Below are 15,597 nucleotides of genomic sequence, written 5' to 3'. Positions count from 1 at the left end.
GGTCCCAGCACGGATCCTTGCGGTACCCCACTGGTCACTGCCTGCTATTCCGAAATGAAGCCGTTTATCACTACTCCTTGTTTCCTATCAGCCAACTAACTTTCAATCCAAGTTAGTGCTTTGCCCCCAATACCATGCGCCCTAATTTTACTCACTAACCTCCTGTGTGGGACTTTATCAAAAGCTTTCTGAAAGTCCAGGTACACTACATCTACTGGACCTCTCTCGTCCATCTTCAGAGTTACATCCTCAAAAAATTCAAGAAGATTAGTCAAGCATGATTTCCCCTTCATAAATCCATGCTGACTCTGTCTTATCCGGTAACTACTATCCAGAAGTGCCGTAATTTCATCCTTTATAATAGACTCCAGCATCTTTCCCACCACTGAGGTCAGACTAACTGGTCTATAATTTCCTGCTTTCTCTCTCCCACCTTTCTTAAAAAGTGGTATAACATTAGCCACCCTCCAATCCTCAGGAACCGACCCCGAATCTATCGAACTCTGGAAAATAATCACCAATGCATCCACGATTTCCCGAGCCACCTCCCTCAGTACCCTGGGATGCAGACCATCAGGCCCCGGAGACTTGTCAACCTTCATTGATTTAGGAATCAATGTTAACTGCAAGCTGCATGCATTATTTTAAAGAAAATCTCTAATACCTTGCTGTGTCACACTTTCTTGAGCTAGTACACCAGTTCCAGCATTGACATATTCATCATTGGGATGTTTTTTGTGGTAATGTCTCTTCAGTGATCCAGCCATATTACAGGAATAGTGGCACAGTGCACAACGGAAAGGCTGAAGTAAATAAGGAGAACATTATTAATAACAACAACTAAATCAGTAACACAGAAACACTAAATAGGATTAGCAGCAGGGATGTTCTGCAACAGTTACACCGACAATAAGGATAGCGGTAATTTTTCCACCAACTATATGGATAGCAGCACCAGCTTAGCAGCAACACCTGCATCAAAAACAGGGAGAGCAGCAATATCTCCACCAACAATAGGGATAACAGCAGTATCTGCATGAACAACAGGGATAACAGCAACATGTGCACCAACAAGCTGGGAAGGCGGCAGTGTGGTGGTAAAGTCACGCAGGTAATGCAGAGATCCAGGCTAATGTTCCAGGTAATTTAAGGTCAAATCTTTCCATGGCAGTGGTGAAATTTGAATTAATTGAAATCTGCAATTAAAAGCCACTCTAATAGTGACCATGCAATTATTGACAATTGTTATAAAAACTCACATAGTTCACTTAGATCCTTTAGCGAAGGAAATTTATGGGCGGCACGGTGGCACAGTGGTTAGCACTGCTGCTTCACAGCGCCAGAGACCCGGGTTCAATACCCGCCTCAGGCGACTGACTGTGTGGAGTTTGCACGTTCTCCCCGTGTCTGCGTGGGTTTCCTCCGGGTGCTCCGGTTTCCTCCCACAGTCCAAAGATGTGCAGGTCAGGTGAATTGGCCAAGGGAAATTGCCCGTAGTGTTAGGTAAGGGGTAAATGTAGGGGCATGGGTGGGTTGCGCTTCGGTGGGGCGGTGTGGACTTGTTGGGCAGAAGGGCCTGTTTCCACACTGTAAGTAATCTAATCTAATCTAATCTAATCTAATCTAATCGAAATTGGCCACTTGGTCAGCTCTACATGTGACTTCAGGCCCACAGTGATGTGGTTGATTCTTAACTGCCCTCTAAAATGGGTTCGAAAGCCAAACAATTCAAAGGCAATTAGGGATGGGCATCAAATGCCAGCCTTCCTAGCAACAACCACATTCAATAGAACAATGTAAATATGGATGAATAGTGACATCTGTATTAACAATAAGGGATGGACCAACATCTGCACAAACAGCAGTGGTAGGAGTCACAACCACAAAAAAAAGGAAAAACTGCATCTGGATTTTTAACATTCATTTACAGGATACGAGCATCATAAATTAGGCTCGCATTTATGGCCATCCTTATTTGCCCAGAGGGCCTAGGGGAAGGTAAATTAGGTTGCTTGCCTTGGTTATCTGGGACATCAGCACAACTATTTTAGAAGTTGTTAGGCCCTCTAATTGTCACACTCCTCCTACCCACCCATGGCCATTCATTCTAGCTTAGCCAATTCATGATGCCTACCATCCCATTACAGTTCCACATGCCTACATACCTTTCACGCCAACTCAGCACTAACTCATGATTGTACCCAATCCCTAAGAATCTTTATATCCTTAGCCAGTATCTACCATGATCAGTCCTTGGAAGCCATTTGGTAATCAAAAACAATAAACTTCTAGAGCTAACTTAACACTTACTCCTACACATTTGACAAATTCCAAATTCTCAAAATCTAGTCAAAGCTTTTAAATCTCAACTAATTAATCTCTTATAAATTATTAAACTTTTATTTGACCTAATTTCATAGATAGCTAATCCTTTGACATACTCTAAAATTGGAAGTCAAAATGTGAACCAGAATTTTCCATTAGGCTGACTGTAGTTTTCAAATCCAGCCAAGCATTCAAAATGACATAATAACAGTCCTTGGAGAAATGTACACAAAAACTCTATTAAAATTGTTAATGGTTTCTTCTAACTTGTGCCCGTCAGAGGTTGTTTTATAAAACAAAAGCTCACAATGCCAGTTGTAGCTCTTTATTTTATAGAGTAGAGCATTTAAAAATCTTCAGATCATTAGTCATACAGAACTCATCTGTCATTCAGGACATTTATGGGATTCCAAACGATTGGTTAGAGACTTTTCAACAGCGAAAATGCTGTCTGTTCGAAATTAACATGGAGTCAAATGACATTGTGGAATTCAGGTTTATTTCCTATGTGAATCATGCTCCACCTTCTTTCTCTACTGACAAAAATTTCAATCTGTTGGAAAGGGGGAGAGGGAGCATGACTTTTGTGTCTGGCCCCTGCCTGTCGTTTTTAAAGGATCCAGATTCTCCTAATTCCATGCATCTCATCTGTTCAATCTCTCTCCCAGCCATAATCACAGTTCTAGTTGATAGAATCTGTGGATGAGTGCCATGCCTCGAGGAATTCCCTGGCTGTTCTCTGTTTGGCTTGCCCTATAATGGTAGTGTTGTCCCAGTCGAATTCATGTTGCTTGTCGTCTGCGTGTGTGTGTGGCTACTAAGGATAGCTGGTCGTGGCGTTTCGTGGCTAGTTGATGTTCATGGATGCGGATCGTTAGCTGTCTTCCCGTTTGTCCTATATAGTGTTTTGTGCAGTCCTTGCATGGGAGTTTGTGGATGAATCCTTTGATAACCAAAGAGATGCAAAATTAACAGCTGGGTAGGAATGAAGATAGGTCAACAGGGAAATGAGCTATTTTCTAGTCTAAATTGGTAGCCATTGCTGTGACTTCTGCTTCTGCATGGCAATTTTAAAAAAAGGATTCCTGTGTTCACAGGGACCAGGGCAAATAGAGAGCCTGGACGCAAGTTAGAGTAGTGGAATGTGGAATACTAAAACATTTATTGCTGCTCAACATTTTTACCTTTAAAGCTTTCACTTGTTTATTGAACAAAATTGTTTGCACTGTTTCTGCCCTGCTCTTGTCAAGTTGTAGCTGAAAAATGTGTTGCTGGAAAAGCGCAGCAGGTCAGGCAGCATCCAAGGAGCAGGAGAATCAACGTTTCGGGCATAAGCCCTTCTTCAGGAAGTTGTAGCTGGTCAGCTTCTGAGTGCTCTTAAAGGCTGACTAGCTTCATAGAAATCTAGAAGGTTCAAAAGATGAGCTCTTCTAAAAGATCCCTAATGACCTCAAGCTACCCAGTTAATGAGACAAGAATTTCATATTTCCATCTATTGCCCTGCCCCTGTCCTTCGTAAAGTCAGGGAGTTTAGGCAAGTTGGGAATGGAGGAAGCAGATCAGCATGCAGGACATATTTCTTTTCTTTCCCACCTCTGTTCCTTCCTGATTGGAGATGGGAAAACTCCAGTCTTAAGTTCTCTAAATGTTAATAGCAATCATTATATCAAGGGTAACAGCAAAAAATGCAACATTACTGTGTTCTCTTCAAAAGAAGTATGCCACACAAATAATGTTTCACCCCTTTAGTTTGCCATAAATCAATATTTGTCTCTGATGTTAGTGTCAGGAATGATGCTGAACCAAATAGCAATAGGATAAGGATCTGGTCATAGCGATCTCCTGTTTCCAATCATTCCACTGCTAATAGTTGTTAAGAACTCATGGGGTTTACTATAAAAAGAGAAAGCACACTACAGGCCCTTTCATTCCTCTACAACTTGCTTCTTGGGATTGGAAAAGCTTTCCTTTCAGGAAAGCAGCACTCAATAACAGTTGAGTCAGGAATTCAAGTGGGCTGAGATTGCACAGCCTTCAAACATGATAGGAAATGCATCGTCAATCACATTCTTTTTGATAGTCATAGATAACACTGTTCATCAACTATTTGATTTACTAGCAATGATTCTATATCCTGACTGACAACCTTGGTTAGATTCCCTGATAATAACCTTCTCTAAAAGTAATACCAAACCATCAAAGTTTGTGTCGTAATCATCTCATAAGATTTTACTCCAGGCAAATAATTCTTGCCTTGAAAGCAGCATGCTGTTCCATATGCCGAAGGAGATTTGGCTTTTGTGCAGCGGTATAATCACATACTGTACATTTATATTGTTTACCTGCAGGATAAGAAAACAGCTAGTATGAGAAAGGAAATATGATCAATAACTTTTGCAGTGAAATTACCACTCAGAAAATGGTCCGTAAATGATGCTAATCTACTTAATATTGAAAAACAATTAAAATGAACACAGAGTCAAGTCATGTAAATGTTTAAAATGGTTTTCAGCTCAAACAAATAAACATAATTTGAATTACAGATAATTTTTTTAAGGTTGGAAGCAAATTGTTTAACATCTAAGGCATACGGTGTAACCACAGATTGCTACATAAATTTTAAGAGGCCATAAGATAAAGAAGTAGAATTAGTATAGTTTCATTGAGTTTGCTATGCCATTTGATCACAGCTGATATGTTTCTCAAACCCATTCTCCTGCACTCTCTACATAATCTTTGAAGTCCCTACTAATAAAGAACCTAATTATGTCTAGTAGCAGTGAATCCATTATTCTGTTCTAATATTCTAACTTTGCAGAGTGCCAAACTGGCAGTGTTGATAGTTGATACCTAATCTGCCCTAGTGTTTTTTCTCCAGTTCTGGGTAGATGCCTGAATGAGACCTTAAGACAAGTATTTGAAAATTAATGGATTAATATCCTTTTAAAGGCTCAGTGAGAAGCTAGTTGCTGATAGTGGGATAGGAAACCAGATTCTTCAGTAGATCCTGTGGATGCTGATTTCAGTTAAATTCAGAAACAAAAAGCCCTCCTCTCTGGATGCATCAATGAGTAGTATTGATGATCTAATATTGATATTTGCTTGCAGGAGCTGCATGTGAAGGCACAACCACTGATGGCAGTTCACACTAAGTATGCAAATACAAATTGATCTTCTAAACTCTTGGTTTATTGCAGGCGAGATATCTAAATTGAGAGAATTTTGGCTGGCAAACACATTATGTTTGAGCACTCAATATAACTTGGCAGTGTCCTCGCTGATTCAGACACCAAATTATAAAAGGTGCTACTGTGTAACATTACTCACCATCAGCAGTGTGCAACAACTTATGACTCTTTAGACTGCCTTTCGATTTGAATTTCTTTCCACACAAGTCACAGAGGTGTGTTTTCTCAGTGCTGTGACGATTCATGTGAGCTCTCAAGTTGCTCTTACTGCGTGTGGCATACTCACAAACTGAACACTTGAATGGCTTCACTCCTGGAAATGAGAAAATTTATAAGCACCATTTAATACTTGTGCCACATAAAGTGAAAGCTCTCAAATTTTCCGTATTTATTCATATACTCAAACATAATCTTATTTGCCAGTCAAAAGTCCCTGAACATAGATGTCATGGCTTACATTGAACAGAGACTTTAGAAGATCAGTTTGCATTAGCACATTTAGTGTGAACTGCCATCAGTGATTGTGTGCCCACATACACGTGTATACCACAATACAAATACAATTTCTCTAACAAAAATCACTATTTTCTTCCAATTTCAATAAGAAAATTTTGAAGCTTTTTGATTTGATTCCTTTACGTCATTATGTTGCTTCATTCGATGATCACAACATATGTAGTTTTTAAAACAAGTTTAAGAAAAGCCTGTACCGAAAACTCACTTAAGGGGGTTTGTCAATGCAAATAATGGTGCTAGTAAACCTGTAATAAATCTCTCTGACTATACACTCTCAGAGCACAAGTTGTTTGTTCACGGTTTCAATTTTGGCGTGCCTGTCTCCTACTTCAAGAAAAGAGTCTGAACTCTACTCCTGTGAAATATCTGACCACAAATCAATTTCCACTGGAGGAGCTGAATCCTTAAAAGCCTGTCCAGCTGGGATTTACTGGGATTGTAAACAACTTGTCTGAATTACATGTAGTGTATATGTCTGGCAATATTTTAAGGCATCAAAGGGTTTACCTATCAGTTACCCAACAAAGAGACTGCAATACTAATCTTGAACAAACAGGATTATGTCAACAAAATGCATGTAGTAAATGATGGGTGTAAGTTTGCTTTCATTGGATTTGCCACTAAATGTGACTGGACAGCTCGACATGAAAGCAAGATTAAAAATACTTGTTGGGCTTCCATAAGAGCAATGAGCAGCTAGGTGATATATAATAGGGTGCATCCTCACAACTCACAAGTCCATGCATGAATAGGATGCCCAAGACGCACAAAAAAGATGTCTCCTTTCCACATTATCTTAGCTATGACTGGTTCTATACAATCTGCACTGGCCAAATGACTGGCTGAATTGCTACAACAGCAGGTATTCTAAAGACATGGTGAATGACTCCTTCATATTTGTAGGCCTCTTGTGGAACAATGGTAATGGCGTGACCTGAGTCAGAAGGCTTGGGTTCAATTCCCACTTACTCCAGAGGGGTAATGCACCAAACAAATTATAGAGTCACAGAGCTGTACAGCATGGAAACAAACCCTTTGGTCCAACTCAACCGTGATCAGATTCCTAAATTAATCTAGTATAATTTACCAGCATTTGGCTCATATCCTCCTCAACCCTTCCTATTCACATACCCATTCAGAATGCCTTTCAAATGTTGTAATTGTACCAGCCTCCACCACTTCCTCTGGCAGCTCATTCCATTCTCACACCACTGTCTGCGTGTAAACATTACACCTTAGGTCCCTTTTAAATCTTTCCCCTCTGACCTTTATTCCCTCTACTTCTGGACTTCCCCAGCCTGGGAAGTGTAATTCACTAATTCCATGCCCCTCATGATTTTATAAACTTCTGTAAGGTCATCTCTCAGCCTCTGAAGCTCCAGCAAAACTGCCCCAGCCTACTTAGCCTCTCCCTATTGCTCAAATCCTCCAAACCTGGCAACATCCTTGTAAATCTTTTTTGAACCTTTTCAGGCTTCACTGCATTATTTCTATAGCATGGAGACCAGAATTGAATGAAATATTCCAAGCGTGGCCTAACCAATGTTCTCTACAACTGCAACATGACCTCCCAACTCCTATACTCAATGCACTGACCAATGAAGGCAAGCATACCAAATACCTACCTTTGCTATCTTGTCTACTGGGGACTCCACTTCCAAGGAACTATGAACCTGCATTCCAAGGTCTCTTTGATTCAGCAATACGCCCGAGGTCCTTACCATTATAAGTCCTGCTCTGATTTGCCTTTCCAAAATGCAGCACTCACATTTATCTAAACTAAATTCCATTTGCCACTCCTCGGCCCATTGTGATCAAGATCCTGTTTTACTCTGAGGTAACCTTCTTCTCTGTCCACTACACCTCCAATTTTGGTGTTATCTGCAAACTTACTAACCAAACCTCCTAAGTTCACATCCAAATCATTTATATAAATGACAAAAAGCAGTGGAACCAGCACCAATCCCGTGGTACACCACTGGTCTCAGGCATCCAATCTGAAAAGCAATCCTCCATCATCACCCTCTGTCTTCTACCTTTGAGCCAGTTCTGTATCCAAATGGTTAGTTCTGCCTGTATTACATGCTAATCTTGCTCATCAGTCTACCATGTGGAACCTTGTCGAACACCTTACTGAAGCCCATATAGATTACAATCAGTGCTTTGCCTTCATCAAAGTCTCTTTTGTACTTTTTCAAAAAACTCAATCAAGCTGGTGAGATATGATTTCCCACACAGAAAGCCATGTTGACTGTCCCTAATCAGTCCCTACCTTTCCATATACATGTAAAAACTGTCTTTCAGGATCCCCTCCAACAACTTGCTCACCACAGGCTCACCAGTCTATAGCTTGCTGGCTTTTCCTTACCATCTTTCTTAAATAATGTCACCATGTTAGCCAACGTTCAGTCTACCGGCACCTCACCTGTGGCTATTGATGATACAAATATATCAGCAAAGGGCCCAGCAATTCTTCTGTAGCATCCTGCAGAGTTTTAGAGTACACCTGATCAGGTCCATAGATATATTTACCCTTATGCATTTTAAGACATTTTTCAAGCTGTTGCTAATTATTTCCCCAAGTTCTCTATCTTCCATTTCCTTCTCCATAGTAAATGCTGATGCAAAATACTCATTTAGTATCTCCTCTATCTCCTGCGGTTCCACACATAGGTGGCCTTGCAGATCTTTAAAGGGTCCTATTCTCTCCCTAGCTACTCTTTTGCTCTTAAGGTATTCATGGAGTCTCTTTGGATTGTCCTTAACCCTATTTGCTAAAGATATCTCATGTTCCCTTTCTGCCCTCTTGATTTTCCTCTTAAGTATACTTTCTCTGCATTTATACTCTAAAGATTCACTCGATCCCTGCTGTTAATTCCTGACATATGCTTTCTTCTTTTTCTTGACCAAAACCTCAATTTCTCTAGCCACCCAGCATTTCCTATACCGACTAGGAATATACTGTCTCTGGACTCTCATTATCTCATTTTGGAAGGCTTCCCATTTTCCAACCATCCCTTTACCTGCGAATACCCGCACCGATCAACTTTTGAATGTTCTTGCCTAATGCTATCAAAATTGGCCTTCCTAAAATTTAGAACTCTAACTTTTAGATCCAGTCTACCCTTTTTCATCACATTTTAAAACTAATAGAATTATGGTCATTGACCCATATTATGATTAAGAAAAAATCCTTCGCAATGGTGAAGACTATTTAGGACGTATACATCAATGGAAAGGTTGAAAAAGAGGTTTGCCAGGAAGTTGCCTGGACTGGATTGTATTAGCTATAAGGAGAGGTTGGACAAACTTGGATTGTTTTCGCTAGAGCATCAGAGGTTGAGGGAGCAACATGATAGAAGTGTATACGATTAGGAGAAGCATGGCTAGGGTGGAGCTCAGAACAGTTCTGAAGATGCGTCACTATACCAGAAACAGTTCTGCTTTCACTTCACAGATGCTGCCAGACCTGTTGAGTATTCCTGTCAATTACTGTTTTTGTTTCTGTTTTCCAGCATCCACTGTTCATTGTTTTTCTTTGTCTAACAAATACCAGCCTAACCTGGCATTTTATCATAAGAGAACCCACTCATTCCAGGTATTAGTCGAGAGTGTGGCACTGGAAAAGCACAGCAGTTCAGGCAGCATCCAAGCAGCAGGAGTGTCAACATTTCAGGCAAAAGCCCTTCATCAGGAATGGCTCCACGGATACCACCTGACCTGCTGTGCTTTTCCAGCACAACACTCAACTCTAATCTCCAACATCTGCAGTCCTCACTTTTGCCCATTCCAGGTATTACTCTGGCAATCCTCTTCTTTACTGCTTCTAATGTATTGTCATCTTTTCTTAAATAACGTGATCAATAAATGGTGGCACTGGAAGAAGTACTGCAGGTCAAGCGACATCTGAGGAGCAAGATGGTTGACGTTTTAGGCTTAACCCTCCAGATGTGGTCTCTCTCATGCCCAGTGCAAATGAATCATTATCTTCATGTTCTTGCCCCTTGCAATGAATAATAAAAGACTATCAACGTTGCTGATTATTTGCTCTACATGTGTATTTGCTTTTTGCGACTTAGGCATTTGGAACATCCAGATCCCTCTGGATCACAGAACTTCACAATATCTCACCATCTAAATAGTATGCTTCTTTTAGATTCTTCTCATTAGAATGGATAACTATCTATTTTCTCACACTACACAAACTTTGCCAGATCTTTGCCCACTCATTTAACTTTTGTCTTTTTGTTGCCTACTTATGTCCTCTTCACATCTTAATTTTTAATTTATTTTTCAGTTATTAGCAAAGTTGGCAACTGTGCTTTCCAGTCCTTCATCCAATCTATTATAAACAGGAGAAGTCCCTGTGGCAATCTTCTCAGTACATCTTGTTAATATTAAAAAGATGCATCTATCTCAACTCTTTGCTTCCTGTTATTGGAAAATCTTCGAGTCATGCTGACATGCTATCACTGAAAACTTGAGTTTTTATTTTCTGCAACAGCCTTCAATGTGGCACTTTATCAAATATTCTGGGAATTTCAGTACAGTACGCCCATAGGAAAAGCTGCTTCCTCAAAGGATTCCAATAGTTTAGTTAAATATTAATTTTCTATGCTGTTGGAAAATTTGAAAATTTGTTGTTGAAAATCTCTAAGCACTCCTGTAAAACTCCTTTCATAACATTTACCCTGCGACAGAGGTGAAGCTTACTGACCTGTAGTTCCATCTTTTCTACGTCCCTCCCTTTTTGAATAAAGGTGTTACATTTGCTCTAACCTGATGGTACCTTCCCTGGATCAAGGACCATAGTAGTAAAGATTGTGTATTTTTATTTTTGGATTGTTAAAAATATGGAGTTAATTTTTTTTATTGTGGGAGCACTGTCATCAAAAAAATTCAAACAAAGTCAAAAGCCATCTTCACAGCGCACTAGGAAATAGTAATTTTATCTATATCTGCAGATCTGTTGTAAAGAAAAAGTCCAAAGCTAGAAGGACCACAATGCATGACAGGTTGGAAAACTCACCTTCTGTAATTTTATAAAGTTATGGTATTTTAATTATTATCACACATAGCATTGTTCATTGTCTGCCCTTCTATTTATAATATTGAGCATGTTAGATAGAGCCCATGGAAATGTATACCAGCAGCACACAGTGCCTTTGGGAGAATGAATAAAATTAAGAAACATACTCAGTGTGTTTGTGTATTCATACCTTCATGTGCCCAAATATGACGCTGCAGATCCGTACCATTCTTCCGGAAATAGCAGTCACAATAAGGACATTTCACTGCTCGTTTTCCAATCAATCCTTTTAGTTGTACTCGTTTCCCTAGAATCTCTGAGATTGTGCTCATGGGGACCTCTGCAAGTGGATGTTACAATGACTTAAATAAAAGTGAATTCATGGCCTGTTAGGCCACATAAACAGCCTTTGAATTAGAACATTGTATGACATGGGCAGATAAATACCAAAGGTGAAATTGAATTAATAGAGAATTTTTGAAAATTTATGGAAGATTCTTGCTTTCAGTTTTGAAGGGCTTCAGATGTGAGGAGGCAGAACAGTCTAAATTGGTATTGGAAATGATCCAGTGAGGATGTTAGAAAAAAAATATATTTTACCTAAACAGAAATTTAGAAAGCATGAGCAAATCAGACTTTAAATGAAAATGTATCAGACTTATCCCTTCATTTCATAAAAATAAAAGGCTATCAAGTTATAGGTCACAGAATCATGCAGTGTGCTGCCCATCTAGTTTGTACTATCATTGATGATGGATGGTTTGGAGCGGTCTTTATGTGCCGTTTGACTTAAGGAAATACTCAAACTCCCTGCTGGTAAATGACGTCCCATTGTCCATGACCAACACTGCTGGGAGTCTGTATATCGTGAACGGTGCTCGCAGCTTCTCAATCCATACAATTGATGCTGCCCATTCTGCAAACTGCACTGGATTGATAATTGTTTCACTCTCCAGCCGTGTGTATTTCCACCTCTACTTCTGCATACAAGGCAAAAGGCACCGGGCAGGCATTACAAAATCTTGGCATTGTTTCTTGGTCAACATGCAAAGTAGCTTTGGGCCCTTTGATAGTCCCAAGCCCTTCCTCAGATACTCCTGGTATTTCACTAGGACTTCACTGAGGCATCCATTTTCTAATCGAAAAATATTGAGCCAATCAAAGAAAATCTTTCTCAATCAATTCCACCCCAAGTGTCCATTCTTCATGTGTGCCGAGCCCTTGACATAAAATATTTACAATCAAACCCAACTGTTCCTAACATATTCACATGCATGCATTTTAAGTACATATTATCACACGGCAATCAGGCTTATGGGAAAAGGGGAAAATTATTTTCCCTTCTTTAGCCTCAAGATACTGAAGAATAATCCAGCATTTCAACCATTGCATCAGATGAAATGGTGAATTATCTGTCAACAGAGCATGAATATTTCCTTTCCACAACATAGATTATAAATATAGGCTTTACCAATGAAGTTGATGAATTATGAAGTTATCCTGTTAATAAACTGACAGAGAAAAATTGACCTCTGAACTTAGCAAGTGTCACTCAGCTTTCACTCTTGGAATTATACGTAATTCAAAACACAAAAGCTTTTCCTCTTTGGTTATTAAGCTGACCTTGAATTTATAAACTAACAGACAAAAGAGACTAAATTTATTCAGCAGAAATATCAAGACATATCTGTGGTACAAGTGTGGTAACTTACCTGGATGATATGAGGTGATGTGAGACTTGATAAGACGATCATCTGAAAAGGATTTTTCACAAACTGGGCAAGTATAAGTTTTCCTCTCCTGAATGGAAGTATTGTAAAACGAGAAATCAAAACACACTCAGCATTTTGCCCACAAGTGTATTCATACATATAGCCATACACAAGAAAAGTGTTGCATCTAGTGTGCCATTTTGCATTCTGTTAATTGTGATTGAAGTCACAAACAATCCTGATTTTGAAGTCTATAATTGTTCCTTGTCACTAGGTCACAATTTTAAGGTCCATATCAACAAATACCAGCCAGACTTTTCAGCAATGCCTACATCCTGAAAATAAATAATGAAAACATTATATGAAATGCAGGTCATGCAGAATGCATAACAACATAATAGATTAAATTTAGCCTCTGGCACAAGTTGTTCTTTTACTTATTCATGGAATAAGAGTGGGGCTGATTAAGATTGCTGATCCTCTTATAATTGAGTGGTTTGCTAGCCATTTTAGAGGGCAGTTAATAGTCAACCACATTGCTGTGGGGTTGGGGTCACATATAGGCCAGACAAAATAATGTCAGCAAATTTCTTCCTCTAAAGAAGATTAGTGAAGCAGATGAGTTTTTGATGATAATTCAGTGGTTTCATCACCATCATTGCTGATGTACACTTATTTTTTAATTCCAAATTTAATGAATTTAGTTTGAATTCTTCAGTGCTAGGGTGAGATTGGAATTTATTTCCTGGGGTCAGTAATTGAGATCTTCAGTTTACTAATTCATTAACATAACCACTATGTTGCCATAATTAACTCATCCAGAAACTGCAAGTCCTCCATGTTGGTAAATTAGACTGGAATTTCATAGAAATTTCTGTCAGTTCATGTTAAAAGTTTGTGAATTGGAAAGTGAGACAGAAAATAATGTACTATTCAGTCAAAACGAAAGCACTGTGAACTAAGTTATCAGGGAGACGCTCATAAAAAAAGTCATGTATGTGGTTTTCATATCTTATTAATATCAGGTATTAACAGGGACGTAAGATATTAATCACAAAGACTGGGGGTGTGAGTGGGGGCTGGGGATGGGGGGCAGAAAAGGTGCTGATAGTGCGGATTAAGTGATGGGAATGTGGGAATGGCAGAACAATGGTCTGTCTAATTTCCAAACTGAAAAGAACAGATGCTCCCACTGGAGTGAGTGGAGGGGAGAGGGGACATGGTGACAGAGAATGTAACAAGTAAAGCGGAAGTAAGGTGGAGAATTGGGAGTGACTTCACAATCTGAAGGTGTTGAATTGAACATTAAATCGAGAAGGATGTAAAGTGCCTAGTTTGAAGATGAGATGTTGTTCCGCCAGGTTGCGCTGTGATTCACTGGAGCATTGCAGCATGGCGAGGACAGGCAAGTGGGTATATGACCATAAGACCATAAGAAATAGGAGTGGAAGTAAGGCCATTCGGCCCATCGAGTCCACTTCACCATTCAATCATAGCTGATGGGCATTTCAACGCCACTTACCCGCACTCTCCCCATATCCCTTAATTATAAAAGCATATACGAGCAGTATGCGGGGTTAAAATGACTGGCTATGCGAAGGTCGGGGTCATGCTTGCGCATGGACTGGAGATGTTTTGCAAAGTGATCACCCCATCTGCATTTCGTTTCTCCAATGTAACGTAGGTCACACTGACTGCAGCGAATGCAAAAGACCAGATTGGAGCAGGTACAGGTGAAATGCAGCTTTATCTGGAAAGTCTTGACCTACTCTTGGGAAATAAGGCAGGGCAAGTGACTGAGGTGTCAGTGAAGGAGCACTTTGGGGCCATCGACTATAATTCTATGTTTTAAAATAATGATGGAAAAGGATTGACTGGATTTAAAAGTTGAAGTTCTAAATTGGAGGAAGGCCAATTTTGACGGTATTAGGCAAGAACTTTCAAAAACTGATTGGGGGCAGATGTTCGCTGGTAAAGGGATGGCTGGAAAATGGGAAGCCTTCAAAAATGAGATAACGACAGTTCAGAGACAGTATATTCCTGTTAGGATGAAAGGAAAGGCTGGTAGGTGTAGGGAATGCTGGATGACTAAAGAAATTGAGGTTTTGGTTAAGAAAATGAAGGAAACATATGTCAGGTATAGACAGCAGAGATCAAGTGAATCCTTAGAGTATAAAGGCAATAGGACTATAATTAAGAGGGAAATCAGGAGGGCAAAAAGAGGACATGAGACAACTTTGGCAAATAGGGTTAAGGTGAATCCAAAGGGATTTTATAAATACATTAAGGGCAAGAGGGTAATTAGGGAGGGAATATGGCTCCTTAGAATTCAGCAAGGCAGCCTTTGTGTGGAGCTGCAGGAGATGGGAGTGATACTAAAGGAGTATTTTGCATCAGTATTTACTGTGGAGAAGGACATGGAAGATATAGAATGTAGGGAAATAGATACTACATCGTGAAAAATGTCCATATTACAGAGGAGGTGGTATTGAATGTTTTAAAATGCATAAAAGTAGATAAATCCCCAGGACCTGATCAGGTGTACCTGAGAACTCTGTGGGAAGCTAGAGAAGTGATTGCTGGGCCCCTTGAGATATTTGGATAAACGATAATCACAGGTGAGGTGCCAGAAGACTGGAGGTTGGCTAACGTGGTGTCACTATTTAAGAAAGGTAGTAAGGAAATCCAGGAAATTATAGACTGGTGAGCCTGATATTGGTAGTGGGCAAGTTGTTGGAGGGAATCCTGAGGGATAGGATGTACATGTATTTGGAAAAGCAAGGACGTATTAGGGATAGTCAACATGGGAAAATTTTGTGCGTGAGAA

General features: G+C 39.8%; 1 protein-coding gene across 5 annotated transcripts in view; it reads right to left on the bottom strand.

The window, feature by feature from the left end:
* LOC122548908 (zinc finger protein ZFAT-like) overlaps window positions 1–15,597 on the bottom strand; it is a 139,493-nt gene that overhangs the window by 26,297 nt on the left and 97,599 nt on the right. For 3 of the 5 annotated variants that reach the window (XM_043687870.1, XM_043687866.1, XM_043687869.1), the window contains 5 exons: window positions 12,771–12,858; window positions 11,249–11,398; window positions 5,653–5,826; window positions 4,579–4,667; window positions 665–803 (listed from right to left, as the gene is read on the bottom strand). In XM_043687870.1, coding sequence (XP_043543805.1) covers window positions 665–803; window positions 4,579–4,667; window positions 5,653–5,826; window positions 11,249–11,398; window positions 12,771–12,858 — 640 coding nt within the window. The remainder of the gene's footprint in view (window positions 1–664; window positions 804–4,578; window positions 4,668–5,652; window positions 5,827–11,248; window positions 11,399–12,770; window positions 12,859–15,597) is intronic. The other 2 variants (XM_043687868.1, XM_043687867.1) reach the window with 2 other exon arrangements.

This window comes from Chiloscyllium plagiosum, chromosome 4 (assembly GCF_004010195.1).
Source record: "Chiloscyllium plagiosum isolate BGI_BamShark_2017 chromosome 4, ASM401019v2, whole genome shotgun sequence".
Taxonomy (NCBI): Eukaryota; Metazoa; Chordata; class Chondrichthyes; order Orectolobiformes; family Hemiscylliidae; genus Chiloscyllium; species Chiloscyllium plagiosum.
The sequence above is the reverse complement of the archived record's forward strand: the minus strand, read 5'-3'. Positions and strand labels throughout refer to the sequence as shown.